At 36.3% G+C, this 14,312-nt stretch overlaps 1 protein-coding gene across 1 annotated transcript in view; it reads left to right on the top strand.

Annotated features, from left to right (window-relative positions):
* Positions 1-14,312, top strand: part of TTC29 (tetratricopeptide repeat domain 29) — a 227,020-nt gene that overhangs the window by 157,961 nt on the left and 54,747 nt on the right. The window contains exon 12 of the mRNA XM_012660038.1: positions 3,347-3,350. Within this exon, the coding sequence (XP_012515492.1) occupies positions 3,347-3,350 (4 nt within the window). The remainder of the gene's footprint in view (positions 1-3,346; positions 3,351-14,312) is intronic.

Here is a 14,312-nt window from a genome sequence, read left to right as displayed (position 1 = left end):
TTCGTTGGATAACCTACTTTTTGCAGTAGAATTTTATTAAATATGTTTTTAAACGTTAGGCAATATCTCAAAATCTGATATTCTCTCTGAATTTTTAAAATGTCTCATGTTCTAAATTTACTTACCCTTCCTGCTAACTTAACTCCTTTCCTAATGAGAAAAACCTTCCTTTAGAGCATCTAAGTTATGAACAATGTTAGGAAGAAATCGATCTAATTGAACTGATTCACACTATAATATGCCTGAAAGTGCTTTAACTTGTTAGAGCAATTAGGAATTTTTTTAAATGTTGGAAAATCACCTATGGTCAGAACTTAGGACTGTTGTAATATAGCACATAATTTAAATCATCCAGGCAGTGCGGGTCAAGGTAATTATGGATAATGAGGCCAATACGTGAATCAGTCTTGTAAAATCTGGAAATTTGCCCTTGAATTCAACTTCTGTAAGCTATTCCTGTATTTCAAAGCTTTCCTTCGTGAATCTATACCTTTTTTTGGAAGAAAGTTTATTAGCAGTTTTAAAAGACAGATCTCTCTCTGATCTCTCTCATTTCTTCAGAAAAACATGCAGTTATTGCTTGCACGTACTATTGACCCTTGAACAACACAAGTTTGAATTATGAGAGAAATCCTTACGATTTTCTTAGTAACATTTTCTTTTCTCTAGCTTACTTTATTGTAAGACTGTATACAACACACAAAATATGTGCTATGTTTATGTTATAGGGAAAGCTTCCAGTCAACAGTAGGCTGTTAGTAGTTAAGTTTTTGGGAAGTCAAAAGTTACGTATGGATTTTCAACTGCACGGGGGGTTGGCGCTCCTAACCCGTGCGCTGTTCGAGGGTCAACTGCAATTTCAGAGGGTTCCATAATCATTGCTCAAGGAGGTAGAAATTACAAGTGCTTACAAATATCTGGTTCTTTTCTCTTCTGGTCATGTGGAAGCTTGCACATCTCAGCCCCTTGCAACTGGGCAGGGCTCTGTAGCTAGCTGTAGGGCTGTAGGCAAAAGCCACTTCTGGGCGTGGGCATGGGAGAATCTACCTGAGACCCTGCAACTGAGTCTTTTCCCTGATGAAGTGATCATGGAGGAAGCCTTGTTAAAAATAATAAAGCTACAATATTGAAGCAGCCTAAATCACTAAGTCTCCACATGGAGAACATTTGCCCTGGAAGGTCATCATGTCTGCAGTAGACTTTGTGTGCACACAGAATAATCCTTTCTTGTGGTAAACTGCTGAGATCTTCAGAGTTGTTTTTTACCACAGCTAACTTTAGCCTGCCCTGACTCCAGAAGCTTCCAGATTCTCCATGATGATTCCCAAGATAGCAGCAGTAGGAGCTCCAGTGGGAGAATTGGGATAGCCATTTCTCCGTATGACAATTTAAAAATGTGTGTTTATAGGCTATTGGTCTGCTCGTGATTTTTTTCAGAATCAGAGACCCTTAAAAATCCTTTGTTTTTTACTCCCATTTCTAGTTACAGAAAACAAATTTGGTAAGACAAATGGGAGATGAAATATTAAAATATGTTCTCTATATTTGACACTCCAAGCTAGTGTCAAAAAAGCTTAAGAAGGATATGCATCTTTTCTGCTAGTCTCATGTAAATCATGATAGATTATATAAGTGTGTTTCTAACACAAATATCAAGAAAGAGCTTAGAGAATTCAGTGACTTCTGCAACTGATAAGAAAATAAAATAATTCCAAGGGTGAAATATACTGAAAAAGACAATCAATACTTAATTGTAATCAAATTTTAAAATAAAGAAGACAGTAGAATTTGAGCCTGAATTTCAAATTTCCTCATTCAAATACAGTTCACTCATCTTCACATATTTTCTGCAAGTGACAAGTTGCTTCCTTAAGAATAAAGTACTTCTACAGAAACTAATGCTTACTTCATTGGGAAATAATAATGTAGCTCTAGATCCCTCGGGTTGAAGGATTTCTTTTTTTTTTCCTTTTTCTTTTTTTCTCCCTCTGAGAGTCTCCATCTCTATCTGTTGCCTTGGTTCAATAAAAGAGAATTATTGATTGCTCAAACAAAAACTATCCTTCTTTTAGATTCTGCTCACAGTTCTTGGTAGCTAGTGGTGTTACCAGTGTTAACTTTCCAATGTACACTGAACTCACCACTTCCAAGAAAAATGTAGCTGGGTTTCTCTAATCTGATTTTATTTAGTATTTCAATTTTATCTTTAATTGCTAGTTTAAGAAGCTTATGAAAAGTTTATTGGTTGGTTAAACCATAGCAAAACCAGAGTGAATGCTGGGGCTGTATCAGAAGAAGGCTAGGGTTTGAAGTTCTGGGAGAACCTAGTTGTCATCCACTTATGTTTGTCTAATTCCCAGTGAAAGGTCTTACCTCCACCTCTAACTATGTCCTTTGACTTATGGTTATGGATTCCAAATACTGTGCCAACTCAGCTAAATGCTTTCTACTATTGCCAGAATTTGGGGGCAAAATGATCCTCTTCTATATGTATTTAATTCTTTTTTTGTAAGGCTCTGTTAGAACAGTTGTAGAAATACATAAGATTTCTTCTGAAACAAGAAGTGATATGATGTTATTATAGTATTTAAAATATGAACTTTTTGAGGAAAACAAGTTCCGCTGGCTTCTAATTCTTTCTAAACTTTCCCTGATTCAGAATTATATTCATGGCAGCAGAATTGACTCTTCTCTAAATTCTTTTAACCTGTTCTCCTTAAATTTTTAACACCCAGACAAGAGTGACTATTTTATGATCTAGATTCTTCAGCATAATTAATTAAAAATGTTTTTATGACAAATATTTCTATAGAAATTGTTTCTAATGCCTTATTATGATGAATGACTTGAATAACAATCACTGCACATATATTATACTTCTCATGGGTGATGTCTACTGCCTAGGCACGGGTACAATGTGCTCAGTACAGGAAATATTGGACAATAATGAGAAGAAATACTGGCATATTTCTTAATTTTAATGCCAATCTATCCTTACCATGGTCTTGACCTTTCTGAAATAAGTCTTCAAATCCCTTATGAATGTACCTGAACACATTTACTTTCTGAATCCTCTGAACTACCATAACAATGAAATAAATATTAAAACCATCACTCAATATTCACCATCCAATGTACTCAGGGTTTTTTTTTTCCTTTTATTTCATTCTAACCTTAAATCAAAAAATCGGAGCAAATAGATATTCTTCCATTATGCCCTTTAGGTAAACAAAGTTAGACTTTGTCAAACCAATAGGGAAAACTAAACTTAGTTCATTTAAGTGCTATGCCTTTGGGGGATTGCATCTATTAACCTCTAACATCAGGCACCTAAACTGAGGAAAAGACTGGTTAATTTTAGTCTTTAGTGAGTTAAGTCTGATTTTTCTGAATTAAGACTTTGCATTTCATGGCATCAGCAGCCAATAAGGTGTATTTTGCACTCATCAAAAGAAGCTTAGTTCAACACTTTCAAAAGCCTTCTAGCCTTGCTTATTAGGTGGTAAGGTCCTGGGCAGTAAAACATAATTTTCAAGTCTCCACATATTTTTAATTCAGATACTAAAATAACAATGGAGAAAAACAAAATGAAATGAAGCTACAAAATCAATAGCCAGGAAAAGACTTGGTAAGAAAAACTGGGAGAACTGGGTCAAAATAACCATCATAAAATTTTGAGGTTAATATTTATACTGTACTGGACAGACTTATTTGGCTCAAGTTTTTACCATCAGCAGCTAACAAGATTATAAAAAGGGGGAAATAAACTAAGCAAGAGAAAGCTATTATAACCATCCTTTAGTTACTAATTTTCTTCTATCACAATATAAAACACTAGTTGTGTTGAATACAGTGTAAGCAAAAGAAACAGTATTTTTTTAAAAGAAATCATAGTAGGCACAGATGAGAAGACTTATATTATGATTTGATCGTAGGAATACTCCCTAAAAATATAGATGTCCAAATAGCTACATTAACTACCTCTCATCTGAATGAATTCACCTGTTCACTCACCTTTATCATCCAGGGCTTTATATTACAATCATATTTAAAATTTTATATGATTAAATATGACTATAGTATATTTTTTAGTAATTTGATTGGCAGGAAATAGGGAACGAAATCTTACAAGCATGGCTTTTTAATAATTTATAATTACTTACATGAATCTACTAAGTTTAGGCACACAATTATATGACTAATTACGTTGAAAATCCAAGTGGATGCTTAAATAGATGACCATGCCCTGAGGCCCTTCCAGTTGTTTCTGCTGTCTCATTTAACCATGCAAATGTTATTAAGCATTCCTGGCTAAAAATTTTCAAGCATGTGCAAGTGTAATTGCATAGATAATTATGCATAATACTGTCACTTCCTTATATCTAACATAAAATTTTCCTTTAAAAAAAAATCAGCTTTCTACTGAGTAGCGTTCTCAGTACAAATATAATTTATAAAAGATAAGTAGATCAAAACTAACCTATTGCTTTCCTTCAGGATCTCTTCTTGACTCTCTTTTCACATTGATTTGAAGGAAAAGAGAAAAAGATCAAGCAATATACAGGCACGCCTCGAAGATATTGCAGGTTCCATTCCAGACCACTGCAATAAAGAGAATATGGCAATAAAGCAAGTCACATGAAATTTTTGGTTCTCCATTGCATAGAATAGTTATGTTTACACTATGCTGCAGTCTATTGTGTGCAATAGCATCATGTCTTAAAAAACAATGTACATATCATCATTTAAAAATACTTCATTGCTTAAAAACTGCTAACAGTCATCCTAGCCCTCAGCAAGTCATAATCTTTTCTCTGGTGGCGGGTCTTGCCTTGACATTAATGGCTGCTGATTGATAAAAGTTGTGGTAGCTGAAGGTTGAGGTGGCTGTGGCACTTTCTTAAAATAAGACAACAATAAAGTTTGTCACGTCTAAAGTAAGACAACGATGAGGTTTGTTGCATCAACTGACTCTTCCTTTCATGAAAGATTTCTCTGTAGCAAGTGACGCTGTTTGATAACATTTTACCCACATTAGAACTTCTTTCAAAATTGGAGTCAAGGCCAGGTGCGGTGGCTCACGCCTGTAATCCTAGCTCTCTGGGAGGCCGAGGCGGGCGGATTGTTTGAGCTCAGGAGTTCGAAACCAGCCTGAGCAAGAGCGAGACCCCGTCTCTACTAAAATTAGAAAGAAATTAATTGGACAACTAAAAATATATAGAAAAAATTAGCCGGGCATGGTGGCGCATGCCTGTAGTCCCAGCTACTCGGGAGGCTGAGGCAGAAGGATTGCTTGAGCCCAGGAGTTTGAAGTTGCTGTGAGCTAGGATGACGCCACGGCACTCTAGCCCGGGCAACACAGTGAGACTCTGTCTCAAAAAAAAAAAATTGGAGTCAGTTCTCTCAAACCCTGCTACTGCTTGTCAGCTAAGTTTCTGTAATATTCTAAATCCTTTGCCACTTCAACAATGTCGACAGCGTCTTCACCAGAAATAGATTCCATCCCAAGAAACCACTTTCTTTGCCCATCCACAAGAAGCAATTCCTTATCTGTTCAAGTTTAATCCTGAGGTTGCGCCAGTTCAGTTACATCATCAGGCTTCTCTTCTAATTCAGGTTCTCTTGCTGTTTCTACCACTTCTGCAGTTACTTCCTCCACTGAAGTCTTGAACCTCTCAAAGTCATCTGTGAGGACTGGAATCAATTACTTCCAAATGCCTATCAATGTTGATATTTTGACCTCCTCCCGTGAATCATGAATGTTCTTAATGGCACCTAGAATTGTGAATCCTTTCCAGAATGTTTTCAATTTACTTTGCCTAGATCCATCAGAGAAATTACTATTTATGGCAGCTGTAGTCTTATAAAATGTATTTCTTAAATAATAAGACTTGAAAGTCAAAATTACTCTTTGATCCATGGATTGAAGAATGGATGTTATGTTAGCAGACATAAAAACAACATTATTCTCCTTGTACATCTCCATCTGAGCTCTTAGGTGACTAGACGTGTTGTCAATGAGCAGCAACAATTTGAGAAGAATCTCTTTTTCTAAGTAGTAGTTCTCAACAGTGGGCTTAAAATACTCAGTAAACCATGCTGCAAATAGATGTGCTGCCATCAGGCTTTGTTGTTCCATTTATAAAGCACAGACAGAAGAGATTTAGCATAATTCTTAAGGGCTCTAGGATTTTCAGAATGGTAAATGAGCATTGGCTTCAACTTAAAAGTCATCAGATGCATTTGCCTGTAATAAAAGAGAGTTAGGCTGCCCTTTGAATCTTTAAAGCCAGGTGTTGACTTCGCCTCTCTAGCTATGAAAGGCCCAGATGGCATCTTCTTCTAATAGAAGACTATTTCATCTACATTTAAAATTTATTGTTTAGTGTAGCTGCCTTCATCAATTATCTTAGGTAGATCTTCTGGATAATTTGCTGTAGCTTATACATTAACACTTGCTGCTCCACTTTGCAGTTCTATGTTATAGAGACACCCTCTTTCCTCAAACTTCATAAACCAGTCTCTGCTAGCTTCAAATTTCTCTTCTCCAGCTTCCTCACATCTCTTAGCCTTCATAGAATTGAGGAGAGTTACGGCCTTGCTCTCAATTTGGCTTTAGCTTAAGGGGTTATTGTAGCTGGTTTCATCTTCTATCCAGACCACTAAAACATTCCCCATATCAGCAAGAAGGCTGTTTTGCCTTCTTCTTTTTTTTTTCTGCTATTATTAACATTTATTATCTGTATCTGTTAGCTTAGGAAATTACCTATTTTATTTATTTATTTATTTTTTAAATTCAGGATATTATGGGGGTACAAATATTTGGTTACATGAAATGCATTTGCCTCGCCCAAGCCAGGGCTACAAGCATGTCCTTCCCCCATACAGCATGCCCGTTTCCATTAGCTGTGGTTTACCCTCCTACCCCCTCCACCCCGACTCCTGACTCCCCACCCTCCTACCTGACTGGCACCCAGTGAGTATTACTACCATGTGAGCACCTTAGTGTTGACCGCTTAGTACCAATTTGATGGCGAGTACATGTGGTGCATGTTTTTCCATCCTTGTGATGCCTCACTTCGAAGGATGGGCTCAATCTCTATCCAGGATAATATAAGAGGTGCTAGATCACCATTGTTTTTTGCAGTTGAGTAGTATTCCATGGTATACATATACCACATTTTATTAATCCACTCATGTATTGATGGGCACTTCGGTTGTTTCCACATCTTTGCAATTGTGAATTTTGCTGCCATAAACATTCCGGTGCAGATGTGTTTATTATAGAATGTCTTTTTTTCCTTTGGATAGATGCAGTGGTGCTTTGCTTTCTTATCATTTGTGTGTCCACTGGAGCAACACCTTTAATTTCCTTCAAGAACTTTTTCTTTGTATTCACAACTTGGCTAACTAACTGCTCGGTGCAAGAAGCCTAGCTTTCAGCCTGTCTTAGCTTTCAACATGCCTTCCTCACTAAGCTTACTCATTTCCAGCATTTGATTTAAAGGGAGAGATATGCAACTCTTCCTTTTAGTTGAACACTTAGAGGGTATCATAGGGTTCATTGGCCTAATTTCAATATTACTGTGTCTCAGGGAATAGGGAGGCCCAAAGTGGGGGAGAGACAGGGTAACAGCCAGTCAGTGGAGCAGTCAGAACACACACAATGTTTATAAATTAAGTTCACTGTCTTGTATGGGCACAGTTCATGGCATCCCAAAACAATTAAAATGGTAACATCAAAGATCACTGATCATAGAGCACCATAACAGATACAATAGTAATGAAAAAGTTTGAAATACTGCAAGAATTACCAAAATGTGACACAGAGGCACAAAGTGAGCACATGCTGTTGGAAAAATGGTGCTAGATAGACTTGCTAAACTAAGGGTTGCCACAAACCTTCAATTTATAAAAAAACACAGTGTCTGGGAAGTGCAATAAAGCAAAGCACAATAAAACAATGTGTGCTTGTACTAAAATTAAAGCAAATTTGAAATATCTATCAATGAAACAATCTACATTTATAAACAAATCCAATTGAAATTATAACTGAATAATTACATGCATGATATAATCACAATCCTACTTGTGTGGACTTAGGTCTGCATAAATATTTACACAAACTTGATAACAGGGATACAAAAAACCTAACTGTCCTCTTCTAGTAATAAAAATGTGAGTAGCAAATTTTTCAGGTTTGCATATATTAAAGTCATCTTTATATAACAGCAAAAAATGTCCAGGAAAAAATTACCACCACATACATGTTGGTGAGTGAATTTCTTATCATGAAAATTATTGAGGAAGCTTTACAATACAAAACCCTGCCTTGTGCCATCTCTTGCCACTTTGGATCCTGTACCCTGCTTACAATCCCCAGCTTCCGATGCAAAGTTTAACGTGTGTACAGCTGATTGGTGGAGCCTGGCTCATACGCCCTTGTCCCAGCTGCAAGGGAAGCTGGGAAGTGAATATCTGGCTTTTCAACACCTATAGTGAGAACAAGTCTCAACTTTCCATCTAATTTTGTAAGTAGGGAACTTTTCAAGCACAGAAATGGAGATTTAGATGCTGGTGGGCAACCTCTAGAAATAGTGCTAAGTGCTGTGAATTAAAAATAAAGCAGGTAAGAGGATAGAAAGTGATTGGATTTGGGGAGGGCTATTTTAAACAGTTTTGAGAAGGCTCTCAAAACAAACCTGATTGGAATGAGGAAGCAAGGCATGTGAACATCTAGGAGAGTGGGGAGAAGATACCCAGGTAAAGCTAGGCTTGTTCAAGTAACAGGGAAAAGACCAATATGTCTGCAACAAATTGAGTGAGCACGAAAGAGATAAAAATAGAGGTTTGAGGGGTAGGTTTGAGGTAATTTAGCCCTTGTAAGCCACAGTGATGACTTCGGATTTTATTCCAATTGTACTGGAAAATTATCATTGAGATCTGAGAAGAGGACTCTGATTGACTTTTCAAAAAGTTTGCTTTGACTGCTGTGTGGACAGTAGCTTGTAAAGCAGTGGCCTTTTTGACTCAAATCTACAGTAAGAAATATATTTTACCTTGTGATGTACCATAAGTAATTGAATACAAAGAGTCTGACAAAACAGTATTTACTACCTGTGAAGCACTCTAGAATTTTTCTGCTGCATTTTAGTCGAGCCTGTTTTATTTTTTAATGATTTTAAAGAAATTATAAGTAGGAAATTTTTAACAGGAAAAAAATGACATTGAAGTTAGAAATGTTCATTGGTGACAAGATATTCCGTTGCGTTTTCTAATATAGATACGTATTTTGAGATACCCCGTGGAAAATCAAACTTCACAATAAGCCTTAGGCAGTTTCTCAAGGTGCAACTCAAGGATCACTTGCATCAAAATTATGGGGGGCGGGGCAGTGGGGTTGACTTGTTATAAATGTGTATTCTGGGGACCTACTTTGGATTTATTAAATCATAATTTCTAATGAAGGGGCTTAAGAATCTGCTTTTAACAAGCTAACCACACATTCTTATGTGTGGGAATTGTTCTTAAATTTTTCAGTATTTTCAGGTGATAATGCAAGGTTAGCTTTTCCTCATGAATACATTATATTTCATTAATATATGTAAACTCAGTTAGTGGTTCTTAAGACAACATTTCTTATCCCAAATTTATTGAGTTGTATATAGTAAATATATACAACCTTTTACATGTCAATCATATCACAACAAAGTGTTTTTTTTAAAAAAAGGGATACTATTTCTTAGCAATAATAGTACTGTTTACTATTATTATAAATTCACATATGAAATATGGAAAACACTTCAAATCAGTGCTTTTATTCAGTGCATCTGCTCCTATCACCTCCTTTAAATATATATTTTAAAATCAATGCAAAAGTTCCTTGAACTCTTTTCCTCCCTAATCCCAACCCTGTATCAACACTTGTCACTTTACATAATTTATCAAAAATAATCTACTTTTCTCTGCTTCGTTACCTTTCTTTTTCCCTTCCAAATGTTCCTAAAATTTCACTTCCCCAAAAAAACCTACCTACCCATGTTGAAATGTGGTTAAACACCATATAGTCACAACTCCATGATTCTAAGTGGTGTACGACAGCATCATTTTTCCATAGCTTTGCATGTCATTGAGTTTCACTGAATATTATGCTTTACTGCAGCACAGGTGGAATTTTCTCACCATGTCATTCTATTTAGATGCATTCTGGATACAACAGATTAGATAGTCTCTCTCAAAAGGGTTTTAAGTGTCATTAAAGGATGTGGGAAATTTTCTTTACTTGGTTGTATAAGGAAACACAGGAAACCCTAGACAGTACCCATGTTATGGCTAACACACATGCAAAATCAGGCTCCAGTCTGGCACCTCTGGTGCTGGTGAAGAACGGGGCTTAAGGCCTGATGTTATAAAGTCCTTTTGTAAAATGTTTTCCAATGTCACCTTTACTTTTACTTTGGATGGAATAATGCCCCCCATGTTAGTGATCTGACTATAGCAAAGACTGTTGCAGGGGCATTCTCCTCATCCCTTAGCTAATGCAAAATATTCTGACATATGACTGCACGTCAAAGGAATCATCCCCCATCAATTCAGCTTCAAAAACAAAAAAATGGGACAGAATTCTTATGTGTTCATGGGGAAACATGGGGTTAAAGTGGACTGCATTTCAGGAAGTGTTCAGTTGACTTGCTATGTGGTGAGAGGCTGTGCAGTCCTAGCTAATGACTTGTAGGTACTGAATCCTCAGGTCTCTCAGGTGGTTTCAGTCGATCAGTTTCAGCAGAATGATGAAAAGGTTGAGATAAAATAAACTGACAGTTGCTACTCATCGCAGGCAGCAAGCTGTACCCAGGCAGCTGAGACCCTGGGAGCCCTCTTTCTTAAACAAAGGCTTTCACTGCAGTGAGCAATGAACTCCAAATAAAAAAAAAAAAATGGGGGCAGATTGGCAGCTGGTGACCGACAGGAGGAGGGAAAGGAGGGAAACTGGGAAACACAGCAATTGTTGGCTAATTAGAAGCCATTCCCACCTACTTAATACCAACCCATTAAGCAGAAAACACTTTTCATCTTTCTCTCCTGCTACACATGACATTATACTTGGATCAATACCCTCCCACTGGCTGCCTCAGTGCCCACAAATGAATGCACTGCAAGTTTAAGAATGCAGGAATTGATTTGGGACAGTGAAACTGCAGCTTTCACAGAAGATTTTCTGAAGATACTAATGCAGTGTTGGTGATGCTTAGATAAAGTGATCATATCTGTGAACTGACAGCTGTCAAAAACTGACAAACATAGGTGAAAACCTAAGCATGCTAGACTTATTTGAGCCTTAATAGCAAACAATTGTGTAAATTAATTTCCCCACTTTGGAGGGAACAACTCAAATATTTGGCTTAGTAAATTCACCATCACTACTGCCATTTTCACCCTTTACACACAGAATTTTTAAGATAACATATGGAAAGTATTATATAATAGATGTATATAAAATTATCTTGCATTATCTTTTGAGCATGATGTTTGAGTAGAATTCTTTCATTAATGCCACTTTTAAATTTGTGGGAATTTATCTCAACAACCCAAGTAAACTATTGGAAATTTATCTTAATGCAATAAGATGCTATTCATGGACCGTCACCTTCATATTATTTTGAACAATTTTCCATCCTCGCTGGCTGAGTTCGGTGGCTCTCAGAAACAGATTCTGACGTAAATAATATTTACATGAAAACAATATATACCTAAAATGCTATTTTGATTTGTTTCAGTTCTGTGATTTTTATAAAGGTTAGATTTTTTTTTCTGAGCCTAAATATCAGCTTCTAAATTTTATACAGATTTTGTAAATGAGATTCAGTTCCAGTGCACTATTTCCAAGACTGATCACAATATTAGTCAAATACTTAGAGATTTGTGAGTACAGACTAGAAAAGAAAACAAAATGTTCCCCTAAGCAATGTTAAAATAACCATGAAAGAGTTGAGGAAATAGTGTTTCAGAAACCGAGGTCTAAATTCATTATCTAGAAGGTTGCTATATGAGACCGCCGTGGGATTTCAGAGTAGAACCTACGGTGGGGGAGCATTTATTGGAAATGGTGCTTGTCAGAAAGAGCAGAGCGTGGTGCTGTGATTTCCTCCTTGTGCATAATATAAGTGAGGTCAGATTCAAATTATCTTTTAATAAGTGTGAGTAGAATGGATGAAATTTTACAAATTGATTCCACTGTGTTATTTTAAAGCACATATGTCAAACATAGGTATGATTTTTACCCAGAGTATTGCCTGGCAGTGCCAGACTTTTATAGAGCAGACACCAACCACTTGTGCATTACACCTTACACACGTCTGCAGCTGAAAGGGACCTCTAAAGAGGGTGCACTGGAGGAAGAGGAAGAGGAAGAGGGAGAGTCTTCTTGCTTTGAAATTATGGCTTGATTTCAAAAACCAACCCAACTCATAAGTTTTATTTCTCAGCAAGAATTTAAACTTCCAATATCAAGCCTTATAGGGAATTCACAGGAAACAACTTCTGGTGTCCCAAATCAGCCAAGTTTACTATTTCAATTGGGAGTATGTGTGTGTGTGTGTGTGTGTGTGTGATATTTTTATGTACATTTTTATATATATGCTGTACATATCATCTTTAATAACTCAATTCTAATAGGAAGAATGTGATTTCCTCAGTACTATTGATTTATTTTTATTGAGGTAAAATATACACATATAATTTACCATCTTTATCATTTTTAAATCGTGCCATTAATTTAATAACCTTTAGTTAAATGTTCAAAGTCTTATTTCAGATTAACCATTAGTAAAATGCAAATAATATCAAAAGTGTTAACATCATTTTAAGATACATTAACAGAAATGTTACTAGAGGGGGGAAAAAAGAGAAATGTTACTAGGAATGGCAAGTCTTTCATTATTAGACTACAATTTTGATTTTAGGCAGCTCAAGAGACATGTGAAAGCATTGAAAAGGATTTACTGAATTATAATTACAAAGTTTAGTCATTTGGAAAATGTGACACATGAGCAAAGGTTGAGATCCTTTAAACTGTGGGAAAAGAAGGTTCTCTAAGGACCCAGTAACTGTCTCCAAGGACGTGTTGCTAAGAAAGGAGACTTTAACAGCTGTCCTCCATCTCCTCAGATGATGGAGCAGAAGAAGATGTACTTACAATTAGAGCACAAGGGATTTATTATATTTTGAGATATCTTGTTGATTCGAGTGTAGAAATGCCTCACTTATCCCTCAGTCAAACTTTGATGATTTCAGCAAGCCAAACATTTTTTGTTGCTGTTGTTTGAAGCAATTACAACCTATTTTGTAGAAGACTATAGTTACCCTTCAATAAGTGTATTAAAAACAAGGCAGCAAGTTATAAACAGACACAGTGACAACACCAATAATCAATAGATGAAAATAAAAAGAAGGTTCAAACACACACACACACACACACACACACAAACACATACACAAAACCATTCATACAAACATACAGTGGTCTGAGGACATTGTATTTAGGAACCAAGGGACATTACAAACTCAATAGTCTCTTACTAAATCACATAATTAATTTTTCTATTGATGATCCTCAGCTACTTAGAAAAGATTAAATTATATTCATTTTAGCCTATTTAAGAATGCAGAAAATTTTTAAGGAAAACTTTTTTGTAGCACTTTAGCAATGTAAAAGACTTCTAGGTTTCTAGTTCATCCTCCATTTTACAGATAAAGAAACTTAAATTCACAGAAGGCAAAGTGTACTACTGTCCTATTCCATCCAGGCTGTTATAACAAAATATCATAAACTAGGTAGCTTATAAACAACAGATATTTATTTCTCACAATTCTGGAGGCTGGGAAGTCCAAGATCAAAGCCCACTTTCTGGCTCTATCTATGTGTCCTCACATGGTGGAAGGTGCAAACAAGCTCTCTGGGGTCTTTTTTATAAGAGCAATAAGCCCATTTATAAGGCCTCTGCTCTCATGACCTAATCACCTCCCAAAGGCCTCACCTCCTGATACCATCACGTTGGAGGCTAGGATTTCAACATGAATTTGGGGGTGACACAAACATTCAGACCATAGCACCTACTGAAGACCACACAGAGTAGGTGGCAGGGTCAGAACTTGAATGCAAATCTTGGAAGACCACGTCCGATATTCTTTCTATTTTACTTTGTTGCTTCCAACAATTTTACTATTTTTAAATGTTTTTGGATTTGGTACTTACTAGAGTAAGTTTATATTACCTAAAAAGTTTACCATAGGCCTTCTCAAAAGATGATGAA

Source organism: Propithecus coquereli, unplaced genomic scaffold (assembly GCF_000956105.1).
Source record: "Propithecus coquereli isolate 6110/MARCELLA unplaced genomic scaffold, Pcoq_1.0 Scaffold65, whole genome shotgun sequence".
NCBI classification, from domain to species: Eukaryota; Metazoa; Chordata; class Mammalia; order Primates; family Indriidae; genus Propithecus; species Propithecus coquereli.
Note: the sequence above shows the minus strand (reverse complement) of the source record. Positions and strands in the feature narration are given on the sequence as shown.